This window comes from Neoarthrinium moseri (assembly GCF_022829205.1).
Source record: "Neoarthrinium moseri strain CBS 164.80 chromosome Unknown scaffold91_Wmoseri_CBS_16480, whole genome shotgun sequence".
Taxonomy (NCBI): Eukaryota; Fungi; Ascomycota; class Sordariomycetes; order Amphisphaeriales; family Apiosporaceae; genus Neoarthrinium; species Neoarthrinium moseri.
Genome location: NW_026055205.1, coordinates 34,452 through 47,893, shown reverse-complemented (window position 1 = coordinate 47,893; position 13,442 = coordinate 34,452). Strand labels below are relative to the sequence as shown.

Here is a 13,442-nt window from a genome sequence, read left to right as displayed (position 1 = left end):
CAGATGCAGTCGTCGCTGCCTTCCATGCCCATGGCTGGCATGAGTGGTGCGAGTCCAAACAAACCATGATCCAGGTGCTTGACCAGTACTGTGTGTATAGCCGTCTATCTACTGTGCAATTGACCCCCGATTCTGCTGTCGTTCCGCAAGGCAGGCAACGGCGCACAGGCCAGGTCCCAGGTTGGTCTGGATCCCAACTCGCAAGTCCCGTCAAATACTAAAAGTATCTGATGGCCATGATTCATTCGCTATCAACCTCATCCCGCACCCCAGCTTCCCTTTCAGCCTCTGCCTGAATCAGCAAGGGAGTGATAGCTACATAGGTAGACCACGCCCAGGGCTCGTCGACTGTATCTGGCTGCCATTTCTGGTCCCAAGACTAGGAGGTAAACTCGAGCCTCCCGGCAATCTCTACCCTTGCCCACTCACTTACTTACGCTGCAGCAATCCGCAGCACACCCAGCGCCGCCGCGACGGCCGCTTCTTCCGTCTGCCTGATCTGGCCGGCCGAGTTGCAGGGGAAAAGGACAGTCAGTTTGTTTGCTCCGGGAGTGTTCATTCCACTGGATAACCCCGGGGATCCATCATCATCATCACCTTGTACGAGCGTGCCACTGTAGTGTCTGCCGAGTCGCACACTGCAAGGTCCGAAAATGGCTCGGCTCAGGGACTCGCGCTCACCAAGTCCTGCAGGAAGCTCAAGAAGAATCCGTCGAGATGACGACAGGCGGGATCGAGACCGCGACCGCGACCGCGACCGTGACTGGGACCGCCGCCGTCGCAGGTCGCGGACTCCTCCCGATGTCAGGCGCCGCTACGACCGGGACAGAGAATATGACCGTCGCCGTGACCGTTCTATAGACCGAAGAGACAGACGAAGGTCGCGTGACCGTTTTGACGACCGGGACCGCGCTGAAAGGGACAGGCCCCGGGACCGCGCTGAAAGGGACAGGCCCCGGGACCGCGACCGCGACCGCGACCGTCGTGACCGCGAGCCGGACAACAGACGAAGGCGCGACGACTCTCGTGACCCCCGCCGCCGGGAAGGGACGGCCGACTCCCACCGGTCTGCGCAGGCCGATGGCAAGGCCAAGGCTGTAGAGGTACGTACCGCTGGCCGAAAAGCTCATGCAGATATTCACAATCGTTTCCAGGAACCCAAGCCGAAGCCAGCGCCGAGTGCGGCCCAGTCAGACGCCGACAAGAAAGCCGAGCGCCTGGCCAAGCTAGCAGCATGGAAGAAGAAGCAGGAGGAGAAGGAGAAGGCCAAAGAGGCCACCCCTGGTGGAACCAGAAAACTCCTAGCTGAAATGGATGAAAAGGCTAATGGCTCAGCAACGGCATCACCAACTGTAGCTTCTCCTGCGCCTGCGCTTGCACCTGCGGCAGCCGCGTCTCCAGACACGGCTATATCGTCGCCGGGTACTCCCTACGCCGGCAAGTTTGATCCCAAAGCCATCGCCAAGAAGTCTGCTCGCGCGCATTCCCCAGGGGCGGCTCCCAAGCTGGGCGCCATTACCATTGCCGCGCAGCCCCCGCCCAAGGTTGCAAACCCCATCACTGGGCCTTCGAAGGCATCCGCGCTGCCGCAGACCAAGACTAGTGGTTTTGGTTTCCACAAGCAGAACGCCGACAGCGACAAGGCGCCCCAGAAGCGAAAACTCATACTCGATGAGGATGAGACCTCTGATAGGAAACTCGCCAAACTTCCATCGCTACCCCTTCCAGATGTCGACGACACGCCCTACGAGAACCAGGACGACGAAGAGGAAGATGCCGACAACTTTATGGGCGACGAGGAGGAAGAGGCTGCTGCCGCCCGCGCCGCCCAGGAACGTCGCGAGGAACGAATGGCGCAAGAAAACGCACAGCAGAGTACCGCGATGGATGTCGACGAGACCAAGGACGGAGCTTCTACGACCGTCAACGGTACTCAGCCTGAAGAGGCCAGTGCGGATACCATGGACGTGGACGAGGAAGACGAAGAAGATCCTCTCGACGCGTTCATGAATGATCTCGAGTCGAAGCCAGTCCCCAAGCCCAAACCGAAGACGAACGGCACCAAGCTCGAGCAGGAGCCCGAAGCGTACTTTAGCGACGATGACTATGACTACGATAAGAAAGTAGACGAGCCAGACATCCTTTCCTCGGTAGCCAAAGCGCGTAAGAAGAAGGACATCCCGACCATCGACTACAGCAAGTTGGACCTGGCACCCCTGCGGAAGAACTTCTGGGTCGAACCTGCTGAGTTGTCAGAGATGACCGAGGCTGAGCTGGTGGACCTGAGGCTTGAGCTCGATGGCATCAAAGTATCTGGCAAAGATGTCCCCAAGCCCGTTCAGAAATGGTCGCAGTGTGCCTTGTCGCGAACGACCCTCGACATCATCGATAGTTTGGGTTTCGACAAGCCAACACCAATCCAGATGCAGGCTTTCCCCGCCATCATGTCCGGTCGAGATATCATTGGCATGGCGAAAACGGGCTCCGGTAAGACGGTAGCCTTCCTCTTACCGATGTTTAGACACATCAAGGACCAAGAGCCATTGAAGGAGAATGACGGGCCGATTGCTCTGATCATGACCCCGACCCGAGAATTGGCGACTCAGATCCATCGTGACTGTAAGCCCTTCCTCAAATCAATGAATCTCCGAGCTGTCTGTGCCTACGGAGGCGCACCGATCAAGGACCACATCGCCGAACTGAAGCGAGGCGCCGAGATTGTCGTGTGTACGCCAGGACGAATGATTGATCTGCTTGCTGCAAACCAGGGACGAGTCACAAACCTAAAGAGAGTCACGTATGTGGTTCTTGACGAGGCAGATCGAATGTTTGATATGGGTTTCGAGCCCCAGGTCATGAAGATTCTCAACAACATGCGACCAGATCGTCAGAACATCCTGTTCTCGGCGACCATGCCCCGTATCATGGATGCCCTGGCCAAGAAGATTTTGAAGAACCCCATCGAGATCACCGTGGGCGGCAAGAGTGTCGTGGCCCCTGAGATCACCCAGATTGTGGAGATCAGGGAGGAAGACAAGAAGTTTGTCAGGCTATTGGAGCTTCTGGGAGAGCTATACGACAAGGACGAGGACGCAAGAAGTTTGATATTTGTGGAGCGGCAGGAGAAGGCTGACAAGCTCCTCAAAGAACTGATGCAAAAGGGTTATCCTTGCATGTCAATCCACGGCGGCAAGGACCAGGTCGATCGTGACCAGACCATCTCGGATTTCAAGGCCGGTGTGATCCCCATCATGATTGCGACCTCAGTGGCTGCACGCGGGCTTGACGTCAAGCAGCTGAAGTTGGTAGTCAACTACGATACACCTAACCATCTTGAGGACTACGTGCACCGCGCTGGACGTACAGGACGAGCTGGTAACACCGGTACCGCGGTGACGTTTGTCACCAGCGACCAGGAGAACAGCGCCTTCTGCATCGCGAAAGCTCTTGAACAGAGTGGCCAACCCGTGCCGGAGGAGATCAAGGCTATGCAGAAATCCTTCCAGGAGAAACTCAAGGCTGGAAAAGCCCGAGACTCGTCAGGCTTTGGTGGTAAAGGTCTGGATCGGCTTGACCAGGAGAGAGAAGCGGCACGGCTCCGAGAGCGTAAAACCCATCGCACCGAAGGTGACGAGGAGGAAGAAACCGAGGAGAAGAAAGATGGGGACGAAAAGAAGGACAAGGCCCTCTCCGCAATCCAATCAGCTGCCTCCGCTGTGTCGTCTCGCGATGCTGCCCCAGCGGCGCCACCGCAGCCCGACCTCGAACCCAAATTCACAATTCACAAGCGTGAGGATCCGCCCCCAGGCAAAGCCAACAATCCATTGGACAAGGTCTCGTCTGCAAGAGATGCCATCAATGCTCGCCTGGGCAAGTCTGGCCAGCTTCGACCTGGCCAGCCTATCGACAACAAGGGCCCCGACGCTGGTGCTTTCCACGCCACGCTCGAGATCAACGACTTCCCTCAAAAGGCCCGCTGGGCTGTTACCAACAGGACGAACGTCGCCAAGATCCTCGAGGCCACAGGGGTCTCCATCACCACCAAAGGAAACTTTTACCCTGCTGGCAAAGAAGTTCCCGCCGGTAGCGAGCCTAAGCTGTATATTTTGGTTGAAGGTGACACCGAGGTGGTCGTCTCTACTGCCATGACAGAGCTTACCCGACTGCTGAAGCAGGGCACCATAGCAGCGGCGGATGCAGAGAGCAGAGCGCCTCTTGGTAGATATAATGTTGTTTAGGTTGTGATAGTAGAATAACAAACATGGCCAGGCCAAGGGTCTATCACCGCATCTTTCCTCTAACAGGAGTGGGTTTCCTGCAGTGCGCGATCCACAGCATCCCCCACGTGCTAATGATACTGCGTCCTCAAGAAGACAAGATGTTGTCTGTAAACTCCAAATAGCATAGATCGCTACAAATGCAAAAAGTTTCCGTCCGCACTTTCCATCCAGCCCCATCGCAACGACCGGTGTCGACTCTCGAGTCACCAGGCGGGTCCTAATCGTAATTCCTGGCCTGCGCCGCCTGGTCCGCCTCGCGTGCTCTCAGCTCATCGCGGCTCGCCGCATTCAGGGTATCCTGCCTCGTCTGCTTCTTCTGCGCCTGCAACTGCTCGCCCAACTTGCCAGTTGATTTCTGGGCGGACTTGGCCCTTGCCTACAGGCCGTAGCATCAACAATCAGTTCACGTGTCCCTTGGCTTGAGTCCCCCTGGACCCGGTGGATGGCACGTCACCTACCTCGGCCGCCTCGGCGGCTTTCCGTCGCGCGTCCGCCGCAGCGCTGCTGTTGTCGCCACTGCTGCTACTACCACCACCGCCACCTCCTCCGCCGCCACCGCCTAGGGTCCGCGGCGGGCCTCCTACCTTCCGCGACTTCGGCACCGATGCGCGCTCCGGTTGGGGAGGCGCAGCGCCGAGGACCCGGCCCGGGCTCTGGAAGGCGTCACTGTCGGCCTTGCCACAGCAGACGTTCCCCATTGCGAGTAGGTTGGGTGTGCCAAGCGAATAAGAGAACACGGCAGCCCGGTTGAAGCTTCGGCTTGTGTATACGTGATCACCTCCGGCTCAGGTCCCGTGCTGGTGGGTCGAGGATCGAGAGCTAACGCTACGGCGTTCTGTCAAAGAGGATGTACAGGAGTTTTGGAAGGAGCGACGATAAGAACGGTCGTGATATCGAGATCCAGTATTCTTAGGGAGGGGCCCAAGTAAATGAACGAGATCCAAAGTAGCGCACCGTTGGCTGAGGGAGTTCGTCCGCTATGAGACGGCCCATGTGGTGTCGTCGTCCAGAGCCAAGAGATAGCGAATGCGGGGCAAAGCTTCCAGAACATGTTCCCAGCACAGCCACGAGCTTCGCGGGACAATGTCCTACATACTGTATGCGCATCCCACAGCCTATGGCATCTGCATACTGGCTTCTCTGATCAACGCAAGGCGCATTAGAAGTTGCCGATCTCCCGCTGAGCTGGATCTAGCTTGATGCTCACAGCGACCGTCAGGCTGAATGGGGGACTACGTACTGCAGATAGTTGTCGCGACAGCTTCCTGTCCGTTGATTTACACGCAATATCTCACTTTGACCATACGGCGTTCCAAAAATAATTGAACTTCATCCTTCTTCGAGGGTAGCAGTCCGTAATTTGTGAATTTCTATAATCTGTTTACTGTCTCTTGCGCTCCTCTGGGAGGAATGTTGGAGTTGAATCGTCTGCTACCTAGTTGGCACATCCCAACCAGGCGGGTCGGCGGAAGGGTTCCGCTGTCATCGGTGGTCGGCGACTTCTGAGCGCGACAGTCCATCGCAGCTCCCAAAACTTCAACGCCAAAGCTCATCATCGCCTTGGTTATTTGCGCCAGCACATACGCTCTTCCGAGGAACACATTATGGCCGCAGAACAGGATGCTGAGGACGTCAAGTCCAACAAACGTAGCCATTCCGAGTTCACAGAACAAGATGGCAGTGGTAAGTGAATCGCTCAATCCGCCGGGTCCCTTCCTGAAGCCTGGGAGGTGTTGTTGACTTGGGCTGACCGTGTACAGATAGCTCCTCGGACGATGATATGGGACCGCAGCTGCCTTCAGCGGCTGCGGCGCCCAAGAAGAAGCGACGAGTCCTGCCCTACGAGAAGCTCTACATCTCCGCCCTGCCCAAGGCAGCTCGATATTCGAAGTCCCTTATGCACAAAGAGCAGCTCGCCTTTGTGACCGTAACGCCCCTGACCGAGTTTCTCATTACGAGCTCCATCGACGGCGTGGTCAAGTTTTGGAAGAAGGTCGCCCAGGGTATCGAGTTCGTCAAGGAGTTCAAGGCACACAACGGAGAGATCACGGCCGTGTCCGTCAGCCAGGACGGAAGAAGTTTCGCGACGGCGGGCGTGGACAAGACGATCAAGATCTTCGACGTATTCACATTCGATCTGCTGGCCATGTTGACGCTCGAGTACACGCCGAGATGCGTATGCTGGGTCCACAAGCGTGGCGCTTCCCTGCCGATTCTGGCCGCCTCGGACGACGAGAAGCCGCTGATCTACATCTACGACGGACGCGGAGAGAACCAGACCCCGATACACACCATCAAGGGCTTGCACCGGAGCGTCGTGAACGTCATGGCCTTTAATGACGCCCACGACTGCGTGGTTTCTGCAGACGAAGGGGGGATGGTGGAGTATTGGAGCCCCAGCGCCAACTATGAGAAGCCGGACAATGTCTTTGAGTACAAAAGCTCAACCAACCTGTTCGACTTCAAGAAGGCCAAATCAGTACCGGTGTCTCTGTCCATCTCCCCGTCCGGCCATCAGTTTGTGACGTACTCGCTACCGGACCGTAAGATTCGGATCTTCGAGTTTGCCAGTGCGAAGCTCTACAGAACGTACGATGAGTCTCTGCAGGTCATCGAGGATATGCAACAAGCAGGCACTGCCAAACAGAAACTAGAGCCTGTGGAGTTTGGGAGGCGACGCGCGGCAGAGCTTGAAATCGAGTCTCCGGCTTTGAGAAACAAGGTCAATGTGATATTCGACGAGTCGGGCAATTTCATCCTTTACGGGTCTATTCTGGGCGTCAAGGTCCTGAACACCTTCACGAACCACATTGTGAAGGTATACGGAAAGGAGGAGAATATGCGGCCAGTCAACCTGGCGCTGTATCAAGGCCAACCACAGAAGAAGGGCGTCACCACCGTGGCCATGGCTGCTTCGGCGAACCCCTTGCTTCAGGAATCGGAATCAAGAGATCCGATTCTGATCACAACCGCCGTCGGTAAGGTTCGATTCTACATGTTCACGAATGACGAAGAGATATCCAAGTCAGACCGTGATGTGCAGAACGAAAAGCCCACGATGCTTGGGGCGAAGAAGGCCGAGCAGAAGAAGCAGGCTGAAACAGGAACGGGCGCCGTCTTGCACACGACATTCGGCGATGTACACATCCGTCTATTCCCAGATGCGGCGCCGAAGGCCGTGGAGAATTTTGTGACGCACGCGAAGCGTGGCTACTACAACAATACCATCTTCCACCGCGTGATCCGCAAGTTCATGATCCAGGGAGGCGATCCTCTCGGAGACGGCACGGGTGGTGAGAGCATATGGGGCACCGAGTTTGAGGACGAGTTCAGCACGCTCAAGCACGACAAGCCCTACACGGTCAGCATGGCCAACGCTGGCCCCAACACTAACGGTAGTCAATTCTTTATCACGACCGAGAAGACGGTAAGCACGGCCCTGTGGTGATCAATGGGCGGCACGAGTCAGCTAACTTTTCACGCTTCAGCCCTGGCTCGATAACAAGCACACTATATTCGGTCGGGCGGTCCAGGGGCTGGATGTGATCCATAAGATAGAGAACGTGCGGACGTACAAGGAGAAGCCGGAGGAGGACATCAAGATTCTCAACATTGACATATCGTAGGAAGTACTATATCCACTCTCTGTGTGTCGCAGCGAGATCGATCCATCTGGGAGGAGGTGCATAACATCTTATGGCTAGCTTGGCACAGAGAGAAAGAGAGAGGTGGTGGCTACGTCAGGTACATAGGCAGGGGGCCGCCACAGAGAGCTGGACCATCTAATCCGGTAATCCGTAGGTCAGGCATGCGGCTTACAGTACTTATGTAGTGTTGAGGGGTGTCCTGCTAGTGCGTCCCCCGAAATCTTCTAGACCAGAACGAATGGATGCCCTCTTCGGCCAGACTAGCCAATGGCTGCGACGAACCCCATACGCGCGGGCGTTGCTGGTCGCGGATTCGACAGCCCAAGATTTGCCCCACCCGTGGAGCTTGTTCGGGCATTTTAGCAGAATGCAAAGTGTAAGGCGGCCGGGGAACGGCCTTATCTCTGAGGTCCCATGCAAGATCAAATCCCAAATCTGGTGAGGGGCCCTGGCTCGTTGCTGCATCGACATAAAATTGGCCTTTTCGAGGTTGCGTGTACATGCCTACAATACAGTAACAAGCCCTCCTCCCTCACGACGTCTCACGGCCGGCTATGAAGGCGTCGTGATTCGTGCCGCCCGTTTCCCTCCTGCCGGGTGACTGACCGCCAGGGCCTGCCTGTGAGAATGTCTCGTCCGCCATCGCCCTCCATCCAGCAGAAAACCCTCACGTCTGCGCCTAGTCGTCATTCCCCACCTGGATAAGTCGAGAGAGTCTTGTTGTTGCTGCGCGTACAATGCCTCGCCCCAAGAAGCCCGGCGCACCTGAGCCCAAGAGGAGGAGTCGCAATGGTTGCTGGTCAGGACTCATCCCGCTTTTGCCCCTCATCAAATGCTTTTATCTGATCCGAGAGCTGACACGGCGCCAGGCCCTGCAAGAACCGCAAGATAAAATGCGGCGAAGAGCATCCCACTTGTTTGAAGTAAGACTCTTGAAGAAGCTCATGGCGTTTCCTCCGAGTGGAAGACCCGCCTGCATTTCTTTTTCTTCCGTCACAGCAGGCTCCCAGCACCGGCACTGCATGAGTGGTCTACTGACTCGGAGCTTTCTTATAGCTGCCAGAAGGCGGGTGAGACATGCGACTATAGCATACGCCTGAACTGGGATGGGCGGAGAGGCAAGCGGCCTGAACCGGGAACCATTGATTTCGCCCAAGAAGTCCCATCGCCGGCGGTCCCAACCAAGGGGTTCAAGCTCGTTCATCAGTTCCCGTCTTCCAATGCCCCATCGACTCGCAAGCTGGAGCCCCTGGTCTCTCCCGGCAGTTCTTCGAAGCTGGATGCAACTCCTACGCCAACTGCCGAAGCTTCGGGTCTATCCTTTGATAGCTCTGCTAATCAGTTTCAAGTGCCCAATAAGCGCGTGAAGCTGGATCCCAGCCCCGAATCCTCAGATACTGCTGAGAAACGGCCATCTTATTCGTCGCCTTCCTCCACTGCCGAGACCGGACCTGCTTCCTTCAGATTCCCAGCATCCAATGCTTCATCCACTGCATCGCCCTTGACGCCAGCCGCATCGTCTACTTACAGCGACGAGGGGCAGCGTCACGGCTCTCGCTCAGAGGTGCCGTCGGCATCATCACCGGATCTTAGGAGGATGTCCGTTCACTCTCTACTCTCCGGCCCTGGAAGATCACAAGATGATCAGGGCAGTGTTTACAACTTTGCATCTCCGATCAATTGGGACTCCATTCCCACTTCCAATCCACCAAAGCTGTATGGCATTGACCGCGGGCTGCCAGATTTGGATCTTGGAAAGAATGACGATGACAACGCCATTGGCACAGGCTATTCTCCCTTGAGCCAGCGAGATCACATCGATACCCCAGTAGGGGAATTCGACTCAGATCTGTTCTCGACTGGGTTTGCCTTCGGTGTAGAGACGACTGACACAAACGAAGACACCAAGGGTTACTATGATAAGCCTGTCGAAATCTATATTCCCCACCACCTTGAACCACTTCCACCCAAACTCATCAATAATCCTATGAACCTCCTCTACTTTCATCACTTCATAAATCACACCGCCAAGGTCCTCGTCCCTTATGACGATTTACAGGCGAACCCATTTAGAACCACATTACCCCTGATGGCCGTCAGGAATGAGAATCTTCTAGCACTCCTCCTGGCTTACTCTGCTTCTCATCGAGCAAGGCTTCTGAAACATCCGGAGCCGAGTCTGCGGATTGCAACGCTCGTGGACGACATCTTCCCAGCTCTGCGGGAGGCACTCTCAGATCCTCACCAAAATTTCTCGGATGCCAATGTTGCGACGGCCATCATGCTTGCTTCGCTTGAGATTGTTTCTCCCAAAGTCTTCGGCTACGAGATACCGTGGCAGAAGCACCTGGGTCTAGCTCGAGAACTTATCATGGCTCGTCCAGGTGGATTACACTACCAGCAGAACTTTCGACAGGATAATGTCTGCTCCTTTCTATGGAGTTGGGCCGCTTATCTCGACGTTATAGGCAGTTTGAGTGGTGGCCCCCGAGAGTCCTCAACTGCTTGGATGTTTGATTATGAGATGGAGGACAAACATGACGGCTACGATGAGATTGATTGCATAATGGGCTTTACGACCCGATGTGTCTATTTGCTGGCTAAGATTGCTGATTTGGCTCGGAAGTGCGACGCTGATCGCATTGGGCCCGACAACCAGATTCGAGCGGACTGGGAAGCGAGCAGCGAGACCTTGACCATGGCTTCAAAGCTCGAGGCAGATGTCAAAGACAGCATGTATCAGCCCATTACGCCTTGTAAACACATCCACACAGGCGGCAACATGGACAAGTGGGATCGTGTCGAGCTGGGAGCTACCAACGAAGCCTTCCACTGGGCCGGGTTGATCCACATCTACCGGCGAATATTAGGACGCCCATCAGAAGACAAACATGTTCAGACCGCTGTGCGCGAGATCATTGAATGCTTCGGTAGGATCCGGAGAGGCGGAACAGCCGAAGCTTGTTCGCTGTTCCCGATATTCACGGCAGGCTGTGACGCCCAAGACGACGTACAGCGAGCGTTCATCATGGAGCGCCTCGGGGCTGGTGAACATCATGGGATGAGTTCGGCGGTATTGAAGGTAAGCAGCCATGTCATCCTTTGGCTTCTCATGTGAGTTTGGTTCGTTTGTACTGATTCCTTCCGCAGGTACACAAAGCTCGACGAATTATGGAGAGAGTCTGGGAGACGGGACAAGCGTGGGAGACATTGTTGAGCACGGAGTTCATTGGGTAATTGACTAGAATGGCGGCGCAAATTAGACTGGCTAGTCTTGATTTTACTTGGAAAACCACGAGAAATGACAAGTCAGGTCATGGCGCATGTAAGTGTTTAGGGTTCTCATCGTAGTCCTCTTGATGGATTAAGCGATCGATAGAATGTAACGGCTTAGGCTCGTGTTCGTAACCATATGTCCTGGTATCCCGAACTTGATATGACCATGTATGCAGCGCACATCCCCCAGGCCGTGTGAGGCTTCGATATTACAGCTCAGGTATTGTGGAGTCTTCTGTGGGCGGCTTCCGATGATGCTCGCATTAGCGGTCAAGCTGGCGAGGAGTTGATTTTTAACAGTTTTAAGGATAGCAGTGGCTTGGACACAATAGTACAGTATTCGGATGCGCAGGGCTTTGTCTATCTGTGGATCTGACATGGTGGAATAGCTTCTCTGGCATATTTTACTTCACCATTGTGATTCGGTCAAACCCCCAACCCCCAACCCCCCGGGGAAATCGTGGACGGAGTCGACCTCGCGAGGTTTGCCCTTCGTCAAAAGCTTCGTGAGTATCAAGTAATCGCCTTGTAAGTTGATGCATTTAAAGACACGCACCATCTCTTGTGGCATATATATAGAGTAGCAGGATGGTCGCTATCAGAACGGCGTCGTCGCAGGTTATAAAGCCCCAGTCAGAGTTAGATGTTGTAACGAGTGGCATGACAACTCAAGCGATGACCAAGCGATTTTACTATCCACTCTTGCCACATGCTTTGAATTCATCTGCACTCACCCTATCAACGGCTCGAAAGAAGCCCCTGCGTGCCTGCTCTACTATATAAATCCCAGAAATACTATGTTCCTGCCTCTTATGAACGGGACTCTTTGCCAAACCTTGGTTACGAAATGACCCAGCCACGGTATGCAGAACCATTTTATGACCTTACTTAATGCTCTGGCGAAGTGGCTCAGCTACGGTACTCATTGCGTCTGGTACCGGTCACCCAAATTTCTGACGGGTGTCCTGCCCACGGCTGTATCTAGGAAGCACCTCGATGTCTCTGAGCCAGCACCTTCCTTTACGATACGAGATCCATCGATATTCTATTCACTCAGTTTTCCTCGACCGACCATCATGAATCGACGATAATTCAGGATCCGAAGGACCTGCGTCGTGGCACCCCTCACAAATACCAAATCTCTTTCCGCCTTTGATAAGTTCACCACTTTCCCGAGTCTCATCCTCTGTCTCTCCACGACATCACACATCTCCCCTCAACCTCTGGAGCAGCATACCGCAGCTGAGCTTAGCTGTGTTGTCACTGGTGTCTCAAAGCTGCTACGAACTGCTACCCAACCCAAGAAGACCACCTCACTTCATTTTTTAAACAAACTCTGGCTGTCATCGACTAGGGTGAGAGCCTTAGACTTTCCCTTCCCCCTCCCTTCCATTCTCTAGAGCCTTCTGTCACAAAACTCATCTCACCAGTGACACTTTCCCATCGAAGTCTCTGCACCTTGCTCGCTGAACGAATTTCATTCACCTGCCCGAAGATTGACAGCCCTCTTCCTTCAGGTCAGTACTCTCAGAGCATCACCCGAGGTTTCTATCCACTTGTAACTACTTGTCACCCCAGATGACCGTTTAAGGCATCGCATTGTTCCTGCCTGCAATCGCAAACGGGACACCTTGTGGTTTTCCCTGCACACTCACCTCTTCCCTCTCCACACTCAGTGCTTCAGCACAATACTGCAGATTACCATTCTGATACCACCCGATGCTGCCTTCTCATAAATTACATTCCGCGCAAATTGCCCAAACTACTCTCCAACATGCCTGGAATCAAGCGTGAAGCTACGAACCAAGCTCCAGCTCCTCTGGAAGCCTATGAGCAGCTAGCGAAGCGTCAGAAAATGAACTTTGAGCAGTTGCACACCTATTTCGTCAAGGGTTTCTTAGAAATTGCTGAAAAGATGACCGATTCTAAGATATCGGACTGCCTAAAGCTCCTAGTGCGCAAGAACAGACTGGCAGAAGACGACACCTTCTTCTTCGCGCTCAGCGCGGTCTTCATGCGGGCCCTCGTAGTCGAGAGTTCGGCTATTTTTCCAAAGATTCTTGACTGCAGAACGCCATGCCATTACAACGTCGTTCACAGATTTGCACTCTACTGTGAGCTGTGTCTGACCAAAGTGCACCGCGTTCTTGTATAGCAAGACGCATCCGATGTAAAACCACTGGGCTAAAGCGCATGTGAAGCGTGCGAGCCTTTCTTTCGCAATATGGCTGTTTGTGAC

General features: G+C 54.7%; 5 protein-coding genes across 5 annotated transcripts; 4 read left to right on the top strand and 1 right to left on the bottom strand.

Annotated features, from left to right (window-relative positions):
- Positions 1-653: 653 nt before the first annotated feature.
- Positions 654-4,238, top strand: JN550_012648 (uncharacterized protein; the record flags this gene model as incomplete). The annotated part of the gene is made up of 1 exon (XM_049311147.1): positions 654-4,238. One exon carries the CDS (start codon positions 654-656, stop codon positions 4,236-4,238), a length of 3,585 nt encoding a protein of 1,194 aa, XP_049165370.1.
- A 259-nt stretch (positions 4,239-4,497) lies between these two features.
- Positions 4,498-4,978, bottom strand: JN550_012647 (uncharacterized protein; the record flags this gene model as incomplete). Its single annotated transcript, XM_049311146.1, has 2 exons — positions 4,498-4,656; positions 4,865-4,978. The coding sequence occupies 2 exons, from the start codon at positions 4,976-4,978 to the stop codon at positions 4,498-4,500; spliced, it is 273 nt and encodes a 90-aa protein (XP_049165369.1).
- Positions 4,979-5,884: 906 nt separating this feature from the next.
- JN550_012646 (uncharacterized protein) lies at positions 5,885-7,906 on the top strand (the record flags this gene model as incomplete). Its single annotated transcript, XM_049311145.1, has 3 exons — positions 5,885-5,963; positions 6,041-7,707; positions 7,769-7,906. 3 exons carry the CDS (start codon positions 5,885-5,887, stop codon positions 7,904-7,906), a joined length of 1,884 nt encoding a protein of 627 aa, XP_049165368.1.
- A 758-nt stretch (positions 7,907-8,664) lies between these two features.
- JN550_012645 (uncharacterized protein) lies at positions 8,665-11,164 on the top strand (the record flags this gene model as incomplete). Its single annotated transcript, XM_049311144.1, has 3 exons — positions 8,665-8,850; positions 8,991-11,009; positions 11,078-11,164. 3 exons carry the CDS (start codon positions 8,665-8,667, stop codon positions 11,162-11,164), a joined length of 2,292 nt encoding a protein of 763 aa, XP_049165367.1.
- Positions 11,165-12,977: 1,813 nt separating this feature from the next.
- On the top strand, positions 12,978-13,358 carry JN550_012644 (uncharacterized protein; the record flags this gene model as incomplete). The annotated part of the gene is made up of 1 exon (XM_049311143.1): positions 12,978-13,358. One exon carries the CDS (start codon positions 12,978-12,980, stop codon positions 13,356-13,358), a length of 381 nt encoding a protein of 126 aa, XP_049165366.1.
- Positions 13,359-13,442: the final 84 nt, after the last annotated feature.